Source organism: Liolophura sinensis, chromosome 10, assembly GCF_032854445.1.
Source record: "Liolophura sinensis isolate JHLJ2023 chromosome 10, CUHK_Ljap_v2, whole genome shotgun sequence".
NCBI classification, from domain to species: domain Eukaryota; kingdom Metazoa; phylum Mollusca; class Polyplacophora; order Chitonida; family Chitonidae; genus Liolophura; species Liolophura sinensis.
In genome coordinates this window covers 23,483,539-23,498,839 of record NC_088304.1, presented here as the reverse complement: position 1 = coordinate 23,498,839, position 15,301 = coordinate 23,483,539, and the positions used below count along the sequence as shown (strand labels likewise).

Below are 15,301 nucleotides of genomic sequence, written 5' to 3'. Positions count from 1 at the left end.
TCAGGGGACCAAAATCGAAATAGAGTCAAAAACGCAAGTTCCGAACATTTCAAAATGATGTTCTACCTTGTTTTACTTGAAAAGGTGATCAATTCCTTGTCCACCACAGAGAAACCATCTTGAATGTCTAAAATTTGAACGGGTTTGAACAAAGGTAAAACAAGGTAGAACATCATAATGGAGCAATGCAGCATCAAAGTACGGCCCATTTTTTTATGCCCTCCTGATATATATACATAGTTATACTTTCTTGTTACAGTCTGTTGTAGCATAGCTAGAGCATACCATGGAGGTAGCTGAAACAAGGGATAGGCTAGCTAACCTGTCCATATCAGGTACCCCTCACAAACATGGCTCCGAGACAACCCGGGTGCGGCTACCCTCTGGGGAAGAGAAAGACGTCTCCCATAGTGACCAGGCCAGGTTTAACAAGTTCATCACCAAAGGGAAGCAATTGGCCAATGAAGGACGTATCCGAGAGGCTCTAGACCTGAATAGACAGGCGCTGAAAATATATCACAGTGAAAAACTGGCTAAGAGAATAGCCAAAATGGAGGTACGGCATCACAGTTTAATTCGTTAGTCAGATCTAGAAATGCGGTGCTTTCCCCCCTCACCCTACAACAACTCACCCACCCACCCCCTGTCACTTTCCAACCATCCAGCAATACTGGAGGTTACAGGTTACTCAGATTTTACCACCCACAACATTTGAGAGATTGGGGGAGTGATTCAGAAATGAAAATGAAAATTGTATGTTTTAATATTCCTGTTTGTAACAGATTTTTGACACAATATCATTTGCTAAAGTACTGTTGAAGTGTTGGCAATACTATGATAATCATTCTTTCAGTATTATCAAATTGGGACCACGGTAGCCTGATGGTTAATATGCTGGCACAGGTGCCTCTGACGAAAATTGGTCACTTTAAGTCTAGCTCAGGCTGGTTGGGGCGTACGTGAAAGGTCTGCATCAACCTGCCGATGGTTATGGGTTTCCCCTGTGTTATGCCTCATTTCCACCCACAACAATGCTGGCTGCTATCATCATAGTAAAATATTCTAGAGCACGACGTAAAACACAAATCCGATGAATAAATAAGTGATTATCAGGTTATCTAAGTATACCATGTATTGAACGTTAAGACTAGTTTTAAAGGCTTTCCCCCAAAATACTGCGACATGCTTCCCTGCTAAACTCTTGTTTGAAATGTTATCAAGTTTTCCCTCGCTTTCACACTGTACTTTGTGCTTTAGGGTCTGTTATGGCCCTATTTTTTTGTTTGCACATTTTTATTTCCTTGATGTTCTAAATACAGGTATCATATTTAATGTAGAATATGTATTGGAAATTATTGTGCCTTCAAAACTAGGGTCAGTCACGATGTTGTGTAAAGGAAGATCTTCCAAGCTCTTATGTATTGGAAACTATAGTGCCTTCAAAATTAGAGTCAGTCATGGTGTTGTGTAAAGGAAGATTTTCCAAGCTCTTATGTATTGGAAACTATAGTGCCTTCAAAATTAGAGTCAGTCATGGTGTTGTGTAAAGGAAGATCTTCCAAGCTCTTATGTATTGGAAACTAGTGCCTTCAAAATTAAGATCTGCCACGATGTTTTGTAAAGGAAGATCTTCCCAGTTCTTATGTATTGGAAACTATAGTGCCTTCAAAACTAGGGTCAGTCACGATGTTGTGTAAAGGAAGATCTTCCAAGCTCTTATGTATTGGAAACTAGTGCCTTCAAAATTAAGATCTGCCACGATGTTTTGTAAAGGAAGATCTTCCCAGTTCTTATGTATTGGAAACTATAGTGCCTTCAAAACTAGGGTCAGTCACGATGTTGTGTAAAGGAAGATCTTCCAAACTCTTATGTATTGGAAACCATAGTGCCTTCAAAATTAGGGTCAGTCACGATGTTTTGTAAAGGAAGACCTTCCAAACTCTTTTGTATTGGAAACTATGATGCCTTCAAAATTAGAGTCAGTCCCGATGTTGTGTAAAGGAAGATCTTCCAAACTTTTATGTATTGGAAACTATAGTGCCTTCAAAATTAGGGTCAGTTGCGGTGTTGTGTAAAGGAAGATCTTCCAAGCTCTTATGTATTGGAGACTATAGTGCCTTCAAAGTTAGGGTCAGTCATAATGTTGTGTAAAGGAAGATCTTCCAAGCTCTTATGTATTGGAAACTATAGTGCCTTCAAAATTAGAGTCAGTCATGGTGTTGTGTAAAGGAAGATCTTCCAAGCTCTTATGTATTGGAAACTATAGTGCCTTCAAAATTAGAGTCAGTCATGGTGTTGTGTAAAGGAAGATCTTCCAAGCTCTTATGTATTGGAAACTATAGTGCCTTCAAAATTAGAGTCAGTCATGGTGTTGTGTAAAGGAAGATCTTCCAAGCTCTTATGTATTGGAAACTATAGTGCCTTCAAAATTAGAGTCAGTCATGGTGTTGTGTAAAGGAAGATCTTCCAAGCTCTTATGTATTGGAAACTAGTGCCTTCAAAATTAAGATCTGCCACGATGTTTTGTAAAGGAAGATCTTCCCAGTTCTTATGTATTGGAAACTATAGTGCCTTCAAAACTAGGGTCAGTCACGATGTTGTGTAAAGGAAGATCTTCCAAACTCTTATGTATTGGAAACCATAGTGCCTTCAAAATTAGGGTCAGTCACGATGTTTTGTAAAGGAAGACCTTCCAAACTCTTTTGTATTGGAAACTATGATGCCTTCAAAATTAGAGTCAGTCCCGATGTTGTGTAAAGGAAGATCTTCCAAAATTTTATGTATTGGAAACTATAGTGCCTTCAAAATTAGGGTCAGTTGCGGTGTTGTGTAAAGGAAGATCTTCCAAGCTCTTATGTATTGGAGACTATAGTGCCTTCAAAGTTAGGGTCAGTCATAATGTTGTGTAAAGGAAGATCTTCCAAGCTCTTATGTGTTGGAAACTATAGCGCCTTCAAAATTAGGGTCAGTCGTGATGTTGTTGTTGAAGGGCTTCCAAGCTCTTATGTATTGGAAACAATAGTGCTTTCAAAATTAGGGTCAGTCGTGATGTTGAGTAAAGGAAGATCTTCTTTTAATTACTTCTGTTTATTTACCTATAAGGTCATGAAGTAATAAAATACATAGGTTTGCAAACTGTAATTTTGCCTTAAAATACATGTGCATGTACAATTCCTTTTTTTTTTTTGTAAGATGTTCTTGTATATTTTAGGCTTATTTAAAGGAATATGGGGAAGAAGATGGTAGTGAGGATGATGGAGATGACACAGATGCAATGAAGCATGTTGGAGATGGCTTCTATTTGTACAAAGACCTGTATGAAAAGCTGTACAGTCACCAAAAAGCAGGGGTACTGTGGCTGTGGGGCCTGCATCAGAAAGGCAAAGGGGGAATTCTGGGGGATGACATGGGGTAAGGAGACCATATTACATCCCTTTTCTACATTTATTTTTTTTTATTTTTTTTTTCAAATAGAGCCAAGGATATTCATTTGAATCTGTCTGTCTGTTATGCTTTTGTTTCCAGGTAATATCTGATTCAAATAGTGTCCAAATTGGATGTTTTTTGCTTTGACTTTATGGAATCTCAGATCCAGTTTGAAAATCAAATTGGACACAAAGCTGATGAGTTGACTGATTATTTGTTATATGTGTCCTTGATGTTGATCTTCATGTTTCAGTTTGGGGAAGACGATTCAGGTGATATCGTTTCTGTCGGGAATGTTCGATGCAGACAAAGTGAAGACAGTGCTAGTGGTGTTACCTGTATCTTTGATGTCGGTCTGGGAGAGAGAGCTGGACAAATGGTAGACAAATCATGACAGTAGCAATGTTTATATATGATAAATACTCACTAGACATGCTTTATGTCCTTCCGTAAGTATACCTGTTCTACATATAGGTGTAGGTGACGTCATTTTTTGAGTAGGTGATCATTTTCTGTCAAAGTGTAATTTTTTACAATAGCATACAACGTACATGTATGCACTGAAATGACAATGCAACCCTTATGGGATCCAGTAACAAAGCCTGTTTTGTTTGTAATAATGCTAATACAAGTAATGTTTTCATGAGTCTTTCCACTGATTATTTCAGATTTCTTTTCTTTTTTCTTTTTCTTCTTAATTAGGCCTTAATTAAATCAAGTTACAATTAGGTCTTTATTAAACCAAGACACAACAAAACAGTGCAAAAATGGAATAAAACTAAAAGAGAAAATCAACTTTTTCACTTCTTTTTTGTCTGATCTTGATAGTTTTATGATTTTTAGGGTGACTTTGAAGTTTTTTAGTTTTATTTTTTTTATTGGAAAAAGATTTATCCCGCCCGTCAAACGACAATTTTCCAATCCATGTTGGTTTCCTCTCTGGCCGTACTTGGGAAGGTCTGCCAGCAACCAGTGGATGGTCGTGGGTTTCCCCCTAGGTTGTGCCCGGTTTCCTCCCACCAAAATGCCACCTGCCGTCATATACGTGAAATATTCTTGAGTACAGTGTTAAACGCCAATCAAATAAATAAATAAATAAAATGAAAAATAAAATTGCTGTGGCCTTAGTTAATGAAACATGGAATTGTAGAAGTTCTTACTGTAACTGGCGCTCATTTATATTTTAAATATCGTGTTGAAATTTCAGTGACTTAAACTTTTCATTATGCGCCTGCTAAAGTGACGTCATGCTTAGAATTAAATTATGCCTTTTTCCAATCTTTCTGTTGACACCCCCACATTTCAGGGCACCAGGTATCCGTGTGGTCTCATATCACGGCACCAGTAAGAAAGAGCGAGAGAAAGGACTGGCCAAAATCCAGAAGAGGGGCGGAGTCTGTCTGACCACGTACGGTTTGGTCGTCTCTAGCTCGGACAAACTTGGTCAAGACCAGGATGGGCACGAATTTAAATGGGTCAGCCATCTCCCTTTTCACACAGGTGTTGTCAACGTTTGGCTGATATGCAGATGTATTCTATGCATAATGTAATTTGAATTCTATTGCATGGAAAAAAAAGCTTCATTAAGTTAAATAAAGTTTTAGGGAAAAATATATTTCAGATCTTGTCAGATATGAAATGATGTTGATTTCATGATATTAACGTATTTAGTGTTCACTACACCACAACACTTCCCTGAGAAGTTTTTCTCACTTTATATAGGGAAAAGGGATTAAACAGGGATCGTGTATATATTGTGCACAAAATTGATTTTAGGATGCCTGAAGTTGGTGTTCGTCATGTGTTGACAAAATGTGATAATTGTATGAAAACACATGGATGTCCAGAAGTTGGAATTGGTCCTTCCATTAGATAACTTCATCAGCTGAAATTTTTCTCCAGGATTACATAATTCTGGACGAAGGTCACAAGATAAAGAATCCTACAAAAACGGCCAAAGGTGTGAGAGCCATAGGAGCTGAACATCGCATCATTCTGACAGGGACACCTATACAGAACAATCTTCAGGTAGGTGGATTTGTGAAGAAGGGCACACGCATACAGATCAGTATCCAGGCAGGCAGATTTGTGAAAAAGGGTACACTTAAACAGAACAGTCTTCAGGTAGGTGGATTTGTGAAAAAGGGTACGCCTGTGCAGAACAGTCTTCAGGTAGGTGGATTTGTGAAGAAGGGTATACCTGTACAGATGAGTATCCAGGCAGGCAGATTTGTGGAAAAGGCTATGCCCGTACAGAACAATCTCCAGGTAGGTGGATTTGTGGAGAAGGCTATGCCCGTACAGAACGATCTCCAGGTAGGTGGATTTGTGGAGAAGGGTACACCCATACAGAACAGTATCCAAGTAGGTGGATTTGTAAAGAAGGGTATGCCCATACAGAACAGTCTCCAGGTAGGTGGATTTGTGGAGAAGGGTATGCCTGTACAGAACAGTGTCCAGGCAGGCAGATTTGTGGAGAAGGGTATGCCCGAACAGAACTATCTCCAGATAGGTGGATTTGTGGAGAAGGGTACACCCATACAGAACAGTATCCAAGTAGGTGGATTTGTAAAGAAGGGTACACCCATAAGGAACAGTATCCAGGTAGGTGGATTTGTAAAGAAGGGTACACATATACAGGAGACTCTGCAGGTAGTTGGGTTTGTGAGGGCTCTATCTGAATGGTCTATTTTACTGTTCACTGCTACATTTTTTTGTCGAGGTGTATGCTGGTGTTAGGACCCTATGTTGGTATATAACAGATTCCATTTCTCAAACTGATGTTAGAAAACCCTCTCACTGGTGTTTGATTCTTTTCTTGTTGTAGGAGCTATGGGCCTTGTTTGATTTTGTCCATCACGGTGCACTGTTAGGAACCTCTCGGACATTTAAGATGGAGTATGACACCCCAATTACAAGGGTGAGTATGACAGCCCAATAGCGAGGGTGAGTGTGACACCCCAATAACAAGGGTGAGTATGACAGCCCAATAGCGAGGGTGAGTGTGACACCCCAATAACAAGGGTGAGTATGACAGCCCAATAGCGAGGGTGAGTGTGACACCCCAATAACAAGGGTGAGTATGACAGCCCAATAGCGAGGGTGAGTATGACACCCCAATAACAAGGGTGAGTATGACAGCCCAATAGCGAGGGTGAGTATGACACCCCAATAACAAGGGTGAGTATGACAGCCCAATAGCGAGGGTGAGTGTGACACCCCAATAACAAGGGTGAGTATGACAGCCCAATAGCGAGGGTGAGTATGACAGCCCAATAGCGAGGGTGAGTGTGACACCCCAATAACAAGGGTGAGTATGACAGCCCAATAGCGAGGGTGAGTGTGACACCCCAATAACAAGGGTGAGTATGACAGCCCAATAGCGAGGGTGAGTATGACACCCCAGTAACAAGGGTGAGTATGACAGCCCAATAGCGAGGGTGAGTATGACACCCCAATAACAAGGGTGAGTATGACAGCCCAATAGCAAGGGTGAGTATGACACCCCAATAACAAGGGTGAGTATGACAGCCCAATAGCGAGGGTGAGTGTGACACCCCAATAACAAGGGTGAGTATGACAGCCCAATAACAAGGATGAGTACGACACACCCAATAACAAGGGTGAGTATTACAACCCAATAAGAATGTTGGGTGTGACACTCCAATAACAAGGGTGGGTGTGACACCGCAATAACAAGGGTGGGTGTGACACCGCAATAACCGCAATGTCTGGTGTCTGGTGCATGATACTTCACTGGCAGCAGCACTTTGGCGTCATGGACTCACCCTGCCACAAGAGGACACGATATAGGTACACACACACATAATGACTCCTCGTCATATGACTGAAAAATTGTCAAGTGCGACGTTAAACCCCAAGCATACATATATACATACAATACTGTTAGCTATTATCTACTGATTTATATTAATGTTCAGTTGATAACATCTGATATATAAATATATATTCTAATCTGTGTGGTTCTCAATACATTACTAGTAACAAATGTAACATTTGCCTCCTGTAGGCTCGTGAACGAGATGCCACTGCTGGGGAAAAACGATTAGGATCAGAGATGGCTGAAAGTCTGAAGAGGATTATCTCCCCTTTTTTCCTGAGACGAACAAAAGCTGAAGTGACTGCTAAAGGTGGGGATAAGGAGAACGATGACCCGGATGCTCAAGACTCGAAGTCCGAAAAAGTCCTAGAGTAAGGAATTGTTGTTGTTGAGTTTGCACGATCGATAAATTTGTAGTAGTGTGCAAGTGGTATGGCGCAGAAGAATGCATTGCAAGCATATTGACATACCTTAATTTCTCAAACTTTTCGCAAATGAAAGAGCATCTTTCAGTGCAATTTTTGTACATTTTTAATTTGATTTTTAGGACAAAATTACAGTGGTTGGATTGACCATTTTCAGGGCTACACAAAATGACAATACACAAAAATGTGTTCTGAATATGTCTGAATATACACCTTGCAAACATGCGTAAAGGTTGAGAAATTACATTGTCTCGGTTATTTATTTAATCATTAATACCAGAGGATTACTCATATACACGTACAGCTCTTGTGATTTGAGGCGTGCTATGACACTGGCGATAGTCCAGCTGTGCACTAGCACACAATTTGAATTGCAGGTGTGCTAGTAAGGCACACTTTAATAAGACAAACTTTGAAGCGCAGGTGTGCTGGTATGACCCACTTTGAAGTGCAGGTGTGCTAGTAAGACACACTAAATCAGACATCTTGGGAAAATGAAGTCAGGTGTGCAGATTACACTCCTGGTCTTTTGCAAGGGGCGTGATAATCACTCAACTGCTCAAAAACAAAAATGACAGCCTGCATGTATACATAAAACATAGTACCAATGACTGAAATATTTGTCGGGGGTCCCCGTAGCTTAGTCGTTCACATGCTAGCGCAGCATGATAACCTAGAAACCTCAAAAATGCGGCCACTGTGAATCCAAGTCAAGCTCATGCTGGCTTCCAGTTCTGTCATACGATCGCCATTGGTTTCCTGCTGGCTCTACCTGGTTTCCTCTCGCCATAATACTGTTGTGTAAGTGAAATATTCTTGAGTATGACTCCAATCAGGTAAAAGAATAAATAAGCTACTGGTTGAATGTGCAGGTCAGTTTTCTGACTGTGATAATGTACTGTAACATGTTTCCATAGGATGCCCCGTTTGACGAGGAAGAACGACTTGATCATTTGGCTTTTCCTGACGGATGCTCAAAAAAAGATTTACGAGGATTTTATTTCACTGGATGATGTCAAGGAGGTTAGTCTGTGACTCTTTGCAGTGTGATGTGTAGAAAGTTCAAATTGTTTGATGTGTGTTTTGTTCCATGACAAAAGTACTTTGTGATTGAAAGCCCACGTAGGTCTACCAGTAACATGTAATTAAATATTGAAAGCCCACGTAGGTCTACCAGTAACCTGTAATTAAATATTGAAAGCCCATGTAGGTCTACCAGTAACCTGTAATAAAATATTGAAAGCCCACGTAGGTCTACCAGTAACCTGTAATTAAATATTGAAACCCCACGTAGGTCTGCCAGTAACCTGTAATTAAATATTGAAAGCCCACTTTCAGCAAAAGCAGAAATATGGTGTAGAGGGGATTGGAAAACTTGTGTAATCATTGAAGGGCTTTCAAGGCTAAGAATGTTCAGGAAAATATAAAAAAAATTTTTTAGAATTTTTCCAGCATTAGTAAACATCAGAATCTACAGCCATATTTGTAGCGTATCCCCCCCACCCCCCCACCCCTGCTACGAAACGAGGTAAGGATTTAGCAAAGTAAGGGATTAAGCAAGGTAAATGAAGCATTCCCCTGTCAGTAATTTAAGGGAGATGTAGAAATCATTACACAGCAGTTTCTTAAGAATTTCTCTTAAAGAAACAGCAAATAATTGAATTTTTAATCCACGGCCACATCAATTAAAATTTTGTTTTACAGGTAGAATGAATTTATTTTCCATGTCGGTAGAGTGTAAAATTTATAAAAATAAAAATAAAAAATCATCTAATTTATAACCGGCCCTGATGGCTCTGTTGGCTCTGTTGAATGTTGGTTCTGTTGACTCTGTTGGTAGAGAGTCCGCTTCAGCGGAGGTATATTCAGGGTCAATCCTGGGTCGGGTCACACATAAGACCTTAAAAGAGGATGTTGTTGTTTATGCGGGGGCCTCCGTGGCTCATTTGGATAGTGCGCTAGCACAGCGTATTGACCCACAAGACTCTCACCAATGTGGTCCCTGTGAGTTCAAGTCCAGCTCATGCTGGCTTCTTCAGCCGTAAGTAGGAAGGTCTGGCAGCAACCTGCAGATGGTCGTGGGTTTCCCCGGGAAGATCGGAAAGATTTGAAAAGCAGGGCAATCATGAAAAACATTAGGATCAGACAAAATAAAAAGGCGGATTTTCAGTTGTATTTTTATTCCACATGGTGTCAAGTAGCCTGTGATACATATTAAAACTGACATGCTGGCTTCCTCTCCGGCCGTGAGTGGGAGGGTCTGTCAGCAACCTGTGGATAGTCGTGGGTTTCCCCCATGCTCTGCCCGGTTTCCACCCACTATAATGCTGGCCACCGTCGTATTAGTGAAATATTCTTGAGTACGGCACAAAACACCAATGAAATAAATTTATAAATAATAAAACAGATGTTGTCTAAAAGAAAGCAATAAATGAAATAAGATGTGCTTTTTTTTTGGCGGCCTAACAGCTATTGATCCCTGTGAGGAAACTCCTCCACAACAACACAAGGGACTTATTAAGATTTGTGTTTGTCTGTGTTGTTCAGCTTCTGATGACCCACAAGTCTCCGCTTGTGGCATTGACTGTCCTGAAGAAGCTGTGTGACCACCTGAGGCTACTGTCCACTAGAGCCTGTATCCAACTGGGACTGACCGCTGATGAGAAGTAAGTATTTATGGAGGTGGTTGGGGAAAGACGTCAATATAACAGTACATGTGTATGGGGTCATCATCAGAACTGATTCTGCTGTCCACTAGAGCCTGTATCCAGCTGGGACTGACCACTGATGAAAAGTATATGGTAGGAATGGGAGTTTGTGGGGTAGGGATCTATATCATAACTATGGGGACTTGCCCTGCCACGAAGAGACACAATATATGCACAAAAATTGTTAACCATGACGTTAAACCCCAAACATACGTATGTACGTTCTTGCGTTTGAAGGTTCGATGTGGACGACCTGGATACAGACCAGGGTTTACAGTGTGCGGCCAACCGAATCCAATTCATCCCTGATGATGTCTTGATTAACGAGTCTGGGAAGATGATCTTTTTGGTGGAGTTGCTGGATAACCTGAAGGAGAACGGACATCGTTGTTTGGTGTTCTCTCAGTCCACAAAGATGTTAAACATTATTCAGAAAGTCATTGCAAACAGGGTAAGTCATTGCAAAGAGGGTAAGTCATTGAAAAGAGGGTAAGTCATTGCAAAGAGGGTACGTCATCGCAAACAGGGTAGGTCATCGCAAACCAGGTAAGTCATCGCAAACCGAGTAGGTCATCGCAAACCGGGTAAGTCATCGCAAACTGGGTAAGTCATTGCAAACAGGGTGAGTCATTGCAAAGAGGGTAAGTCAGCAGCAAACAGGGTGAGTCAGCAGCAAACAGGGTGAGTCATCGCAAACAGGGTAAGTCATTGCAAACAGGATAAGTCATCGCAAACAGGGTAAGTCATTGCAAACAGGGTGAGTCATTGTGAACAGGATAAGTCAGCAGCAAATAGGGTGAGTCAGCAGCAAACAGGGTGAGTCATTGCAAACAGGGTAAGTCATTGCAAACGGGGTAAGTCATTGCAAACAGGGTAAGTCATTGCAAACAGGGTGAGTCATCGCAAACAGGGTAAGTCATCGCAAACAGGGTAAGTCAGCGGCAAAAGGCATACAGTGTATATGTGTACTCATAATGATGGCCTCCATTATTTACGCAGTAGATACGGAATTTCGACCTTTCTGCGGTTTCACTATTCGCAAAGCCTCGATGGCAATAAGCGGCCCATGGTGCTCATGTGGTTGTTTGCACAATGTAAAGGACGCCTTACACGAGAGTTTAAAACCCAACTAAGCTCAAACTGACTGTTGCGTCGGGTCTTAAGCGCTCGTTTATGCAAAATAATGATACGACTCAACAGGAGTTACGTGTATACACGCCTGTTCAATCCCAAGTTGTATGGTCATCAGCGACTGGAACGAGCTCTGTATGACCAGTAGTGAGTTAAGTTGCATCTTAAACTCTTGTGTTTACCAAGCTCTATGTTTGTTGAAGACCACTTGCCAAAGGTCGGTGGGTTATGCCAGGCAGTCTGATTTTCTCCAGCCGTAAATCTGATTGCCATCGTATGAGGGAATATTTCTTGAGTATGGGAAACAGTCAAATAAATAAATGTATTCTTTAAGCTGATGGCATCCAGTGATCATGAAACATTTATGCTGATGTCAGCAGAAGTTGTTCTGATATGTGCAGAATTTGTGCTGTTTGCAGAATTTGTGCTAATGCATGATGATGTCAGCAGAATTTATGATGTCAGTGGAATTTATGTTGATGTCAGCAGAATTTGCACTGATGTCAGCAGAATTTGCGGTGATGTCAGCAGAATTTGCGCTGATGTGATGACTTATGTGATAAAGTATGTTTATCACTTCCAGCAATTTTTCACCTGTTTTTTTTCTCAGGGTCACAAGGTTATGAGACTAGATGGCAGTGTAATACAGGTATCAGAGAGACAAGAGAGGATTTCCAGATTCCAGAAAGATAACAGTTACTCAGTGTTTCTCCTCACCACACAGGTATGCTGGCTGGCTAATCTTGATAATATGCAGATATACACTGTAGGACACTGAAATCCTGAACACTGAAATTAGAAGCACAATATTGTCGTAGTGGACTATCCATCCACGTCATTCTGTCTTGGACAGTTTTCCCAGACTTCATTTGCCAGACTTATATATTATATTATTTTGTGACTGTCTTGTAAAAAAGATTATCTTTTAATCAGTTTTGTACCTGTTACATATGTGAGGAACTCCAGGTATTGTTCAATGACCTTGACATACTTTTGCAAAGACATTGGCCATGTGCTTTTGTAACCTCGTAAACATCAAAACATCCGTTAATATATCCCGAGGACAGTATGCTAGGATTCCTCCACTTTGTCTCTTCTGTGAGTTTTCAAACAGAGGTAGGTGTAGGTGCAGCTTTATCTGTATACTCTCAACTTTAATATTTTCATGCCTAGTGGACATCATGATGATACATTTTGAATTAGATACATTTCAGCTGAGCACACCATGCTTTTGCCCCTCACTGATGGTCAAAGTGCAGCTTCAGTGTGACTGTCAGGCCCTTGACCAACGTTATTGGGTGCTCAAATCAAGTATTGGCTGCGATTTTAAGTGCGAAAGTTAGTCAGGTACCTGCCAAGGGGCAGTGGTTTACTCTGTGCACTCCGGTTTCCTCCACCCACAAATCTGGCCGCCTCATCACGTCTGCAAGAGGAAAATTCAATGAAATAAATAATTATTCCATTTGCTTCCCAGGTCGGAGGTGTTGGACTGACCCTGACATCAGCAGACAGGGTTGTCATTTGTGAGTATAAAGGCCTATTAAGCAACACCAATATTATTTTTTGTTTTATTTGCAAGCATACACTAAAATATCCAAAAATGGAATAAAAATAAAACTGAAAATAAACCTGTTTATTTTGTGTGAGGTTTTTATGAATTTCCTGTTTCTTGCAAGGCTTATGCAAGAAATTATGTAACAGGAAAAGTAGCTGGGATCATCCTTACAGTAGTTTACAGAGATTTTGTTTGGTTGTATTTTTGTACTGTTCTTCGACATTAATTCTGCCTGTAAAGCTACAATTTATATTGGACTAACCAAATGTTCATCATGGCCGAGGCAGTTAGCACACCAAAAACCCAAGAACCTCTGACCAATGCGATCGCTGTGATTTCAAGTTGAGCTCATGCTGACTTCCTCTCCTGTCATACGTGGGAAAGTCTGCCAGCAACCTGCAGATAGTCATGGGTTTCCCCCAACCAGAATGCTGGCTGCTGTCACATAAGTGAAATATTCTTGAGTATGGCATAAAGCCCCAATCAAATAAATAGTTTCATCATGCTAGGCTTTTGTTTGTGGATCCTCATTCATGTATGATCACTTGTCTATCACAAATATCACATGCTTTATAAGTTTGTAGGTCACACTTGGGAAAGTTCATCAGCAGCTTGCCAAAAGTCCGTGGTTTTTTTAGGTGGCACTCTGGTTTCTGCCACCTTTAAAACTGACTGCCATTAAAATAAGTCGAAAATTGTTGAATATGATGTTGAACAACAACCAAATAAATAAATAATTTAATTAATTGTATACAAGTGAAAGTCAGGGACTTTTTTACCTGTTAGATATCACTTTTTTTAAATTTTTTTTACATTTTACTATTTTTCACCAAGACTCCATGTAAGGCAACTGGTTTCCTCTGGGCACTCGGGTTTCCTCTGGGCACTCGGGTTTCTTCTGGGCACTCGGGTTTCCTCCATCTGTAAAACTGACTGTTGTTAGATAACTGACATGTTCCTCAGTACTGATCTATCAGTCCCTCACTCCACGCAGATGACCCTAGTTGGAACCCGGCCACGGACGCCCAGGCTGTGGACCGTGTGTTCAGGATTGGCCAGGACAAGAACGTGGTCATCTACCGGCTGATTACCTGTGGAACGGTCGAGGAGAAGATCTACAGGCGACAGGTGTTCAAAGACTCCATCACAAGGCAGACGACGGGCAACGCCAAAAACCCATACAGGTAAAGAAAGTTGTTGCCCCCCCCACCCCACACAAAATGAGGCTTGGTTGCTTGTGCAGGCCTCAGAGTGTTCTCTCCTCCCAAAACACTGCACTGAGTGATGAAACTTGCCATACATCTTGCTTATCATCTGAGCTTCTGCATGCTTGAGTTTAATTCCAATCAGAATAATTATTTTCATAAATAACCCTGTTTAGAACTTTGCCTAGTGGTGTTTTTCCAAGTTTTCAGATTTTGTCCATGCAACTCTTCCTGAAGCACTGAACCTATTTCCATGAAACTTTGCATCCTTTTGCCCTATCATCTAAACTTGTGCAAGCTGAAGTTTACAAGTCATGACAATGGGGTAATTATTTTTATGAATACTCTTGTTCAGATAAAGATCTGCATGCTAAATAATAATGACTGATTATTATTTTTGTTTGTATTGTTTAAAATGTCTTCAACTAATCATTTATTGGCATATTCTAACCATACACAGCTATTTCCAGCTTCTCCAGCTTCCAGCTTCCAGTTCTCTTCTGATTACTACATTTCTCCATTCAAACTGAATGTACAAGTAGTGCAATAAATGCACACCATAAGTGGGCCATGAAACATTCTGTATGAAGCCAAATTAAGGAACATGGTGTCCTGTCAATTCTTTTAAGGTTTTCTTAGTTTTCTTTCTTTTATATTTGGAATGCTGAGGATGGTATTTTCGGACATCAGCATTCGAGTTTCTTTTATTCCAGCTAAGGAAGAAGATAGGAATTTTAAAGATGTTAAGAAGTTAAAAATTCTACCAAAAGCAACAAATAAATATTTTGGCGTAGAACCTTTATTTATAGGGCTGGTTGGGTTACTCCACAGCCCCCACAAACATAGTTTTAATTATGGCCTGATGGCAGTCAGTTTTTTTGGTGGAGGAAACTGAAGTGCCTTTGGTAAACCACCAATTCTTTGCAAGGTACTGAGAAGCTTTACCACATGTGATGTTCAGATATACACTCCCTATTGGTAGAAGGCAAGTGGCCTTCAATAAACTTTAG

The 15,301-nt window shown here is 40.6% G+C and overlaps 1 protein-coding gene across 1 annotated transcript in view; it reads left to right on the top strand.

Moving 5' to 3' along the window:
* Positions 1-267: 267 nt before the first annotated feature.
* LOC135477002 (DNA excision repair protein ERCC-6-like) overlaps positions 268-15,301 on the top strand; it is a 123,698-nt gene continuing 108,664 nt past the window's right edge. The window contains exons 1-13 of the mRNA XM_064757150.1: positions 268-556; positions 3,212-3,411; positions 3,680-3,805; positions 4,733-4,901; positions 5,329-5,454; positions 6,254-6,346; positions 7,457-7,638; positions 8,610-8,715; positions 10,240-10,358; positions 10,638-10,851; positions 12,142-12,255; positions 13,006-13,054; positions 14,081-14,270. Coding sequence (XP_064613220.1) covers positions 287-556; positions 3,212-3,411; positions 3,680-3,805; positions 4,733-4,901; positions 5,329-5,454; positions 6,254-6,346; positions 7,457-7,638; positions 8,610-8,715; positions 10,240-10,358; positions 10,638-10,851; positions 12,142-12,255; positions 13,006-13,054; positions 14,081-14,270 — 1,958 coding nt within the window. The 5' untranslated portion in view covers positions 268-286. The remainder of the gene's footprint in view (positions 557-3,211; positions 3,412-3,679; positions 3,806-4,732; positions 4,902-5,328; positions 5,455-6,253; positions 6,347-7,456; positions 7,639-8,609; positions 8,716-10,239; positions 10,359-10,637; positions 10,852-12,141; positions 12,256-13,005; positions 13,055-14,080; positions 14,271-15,301) is intronic.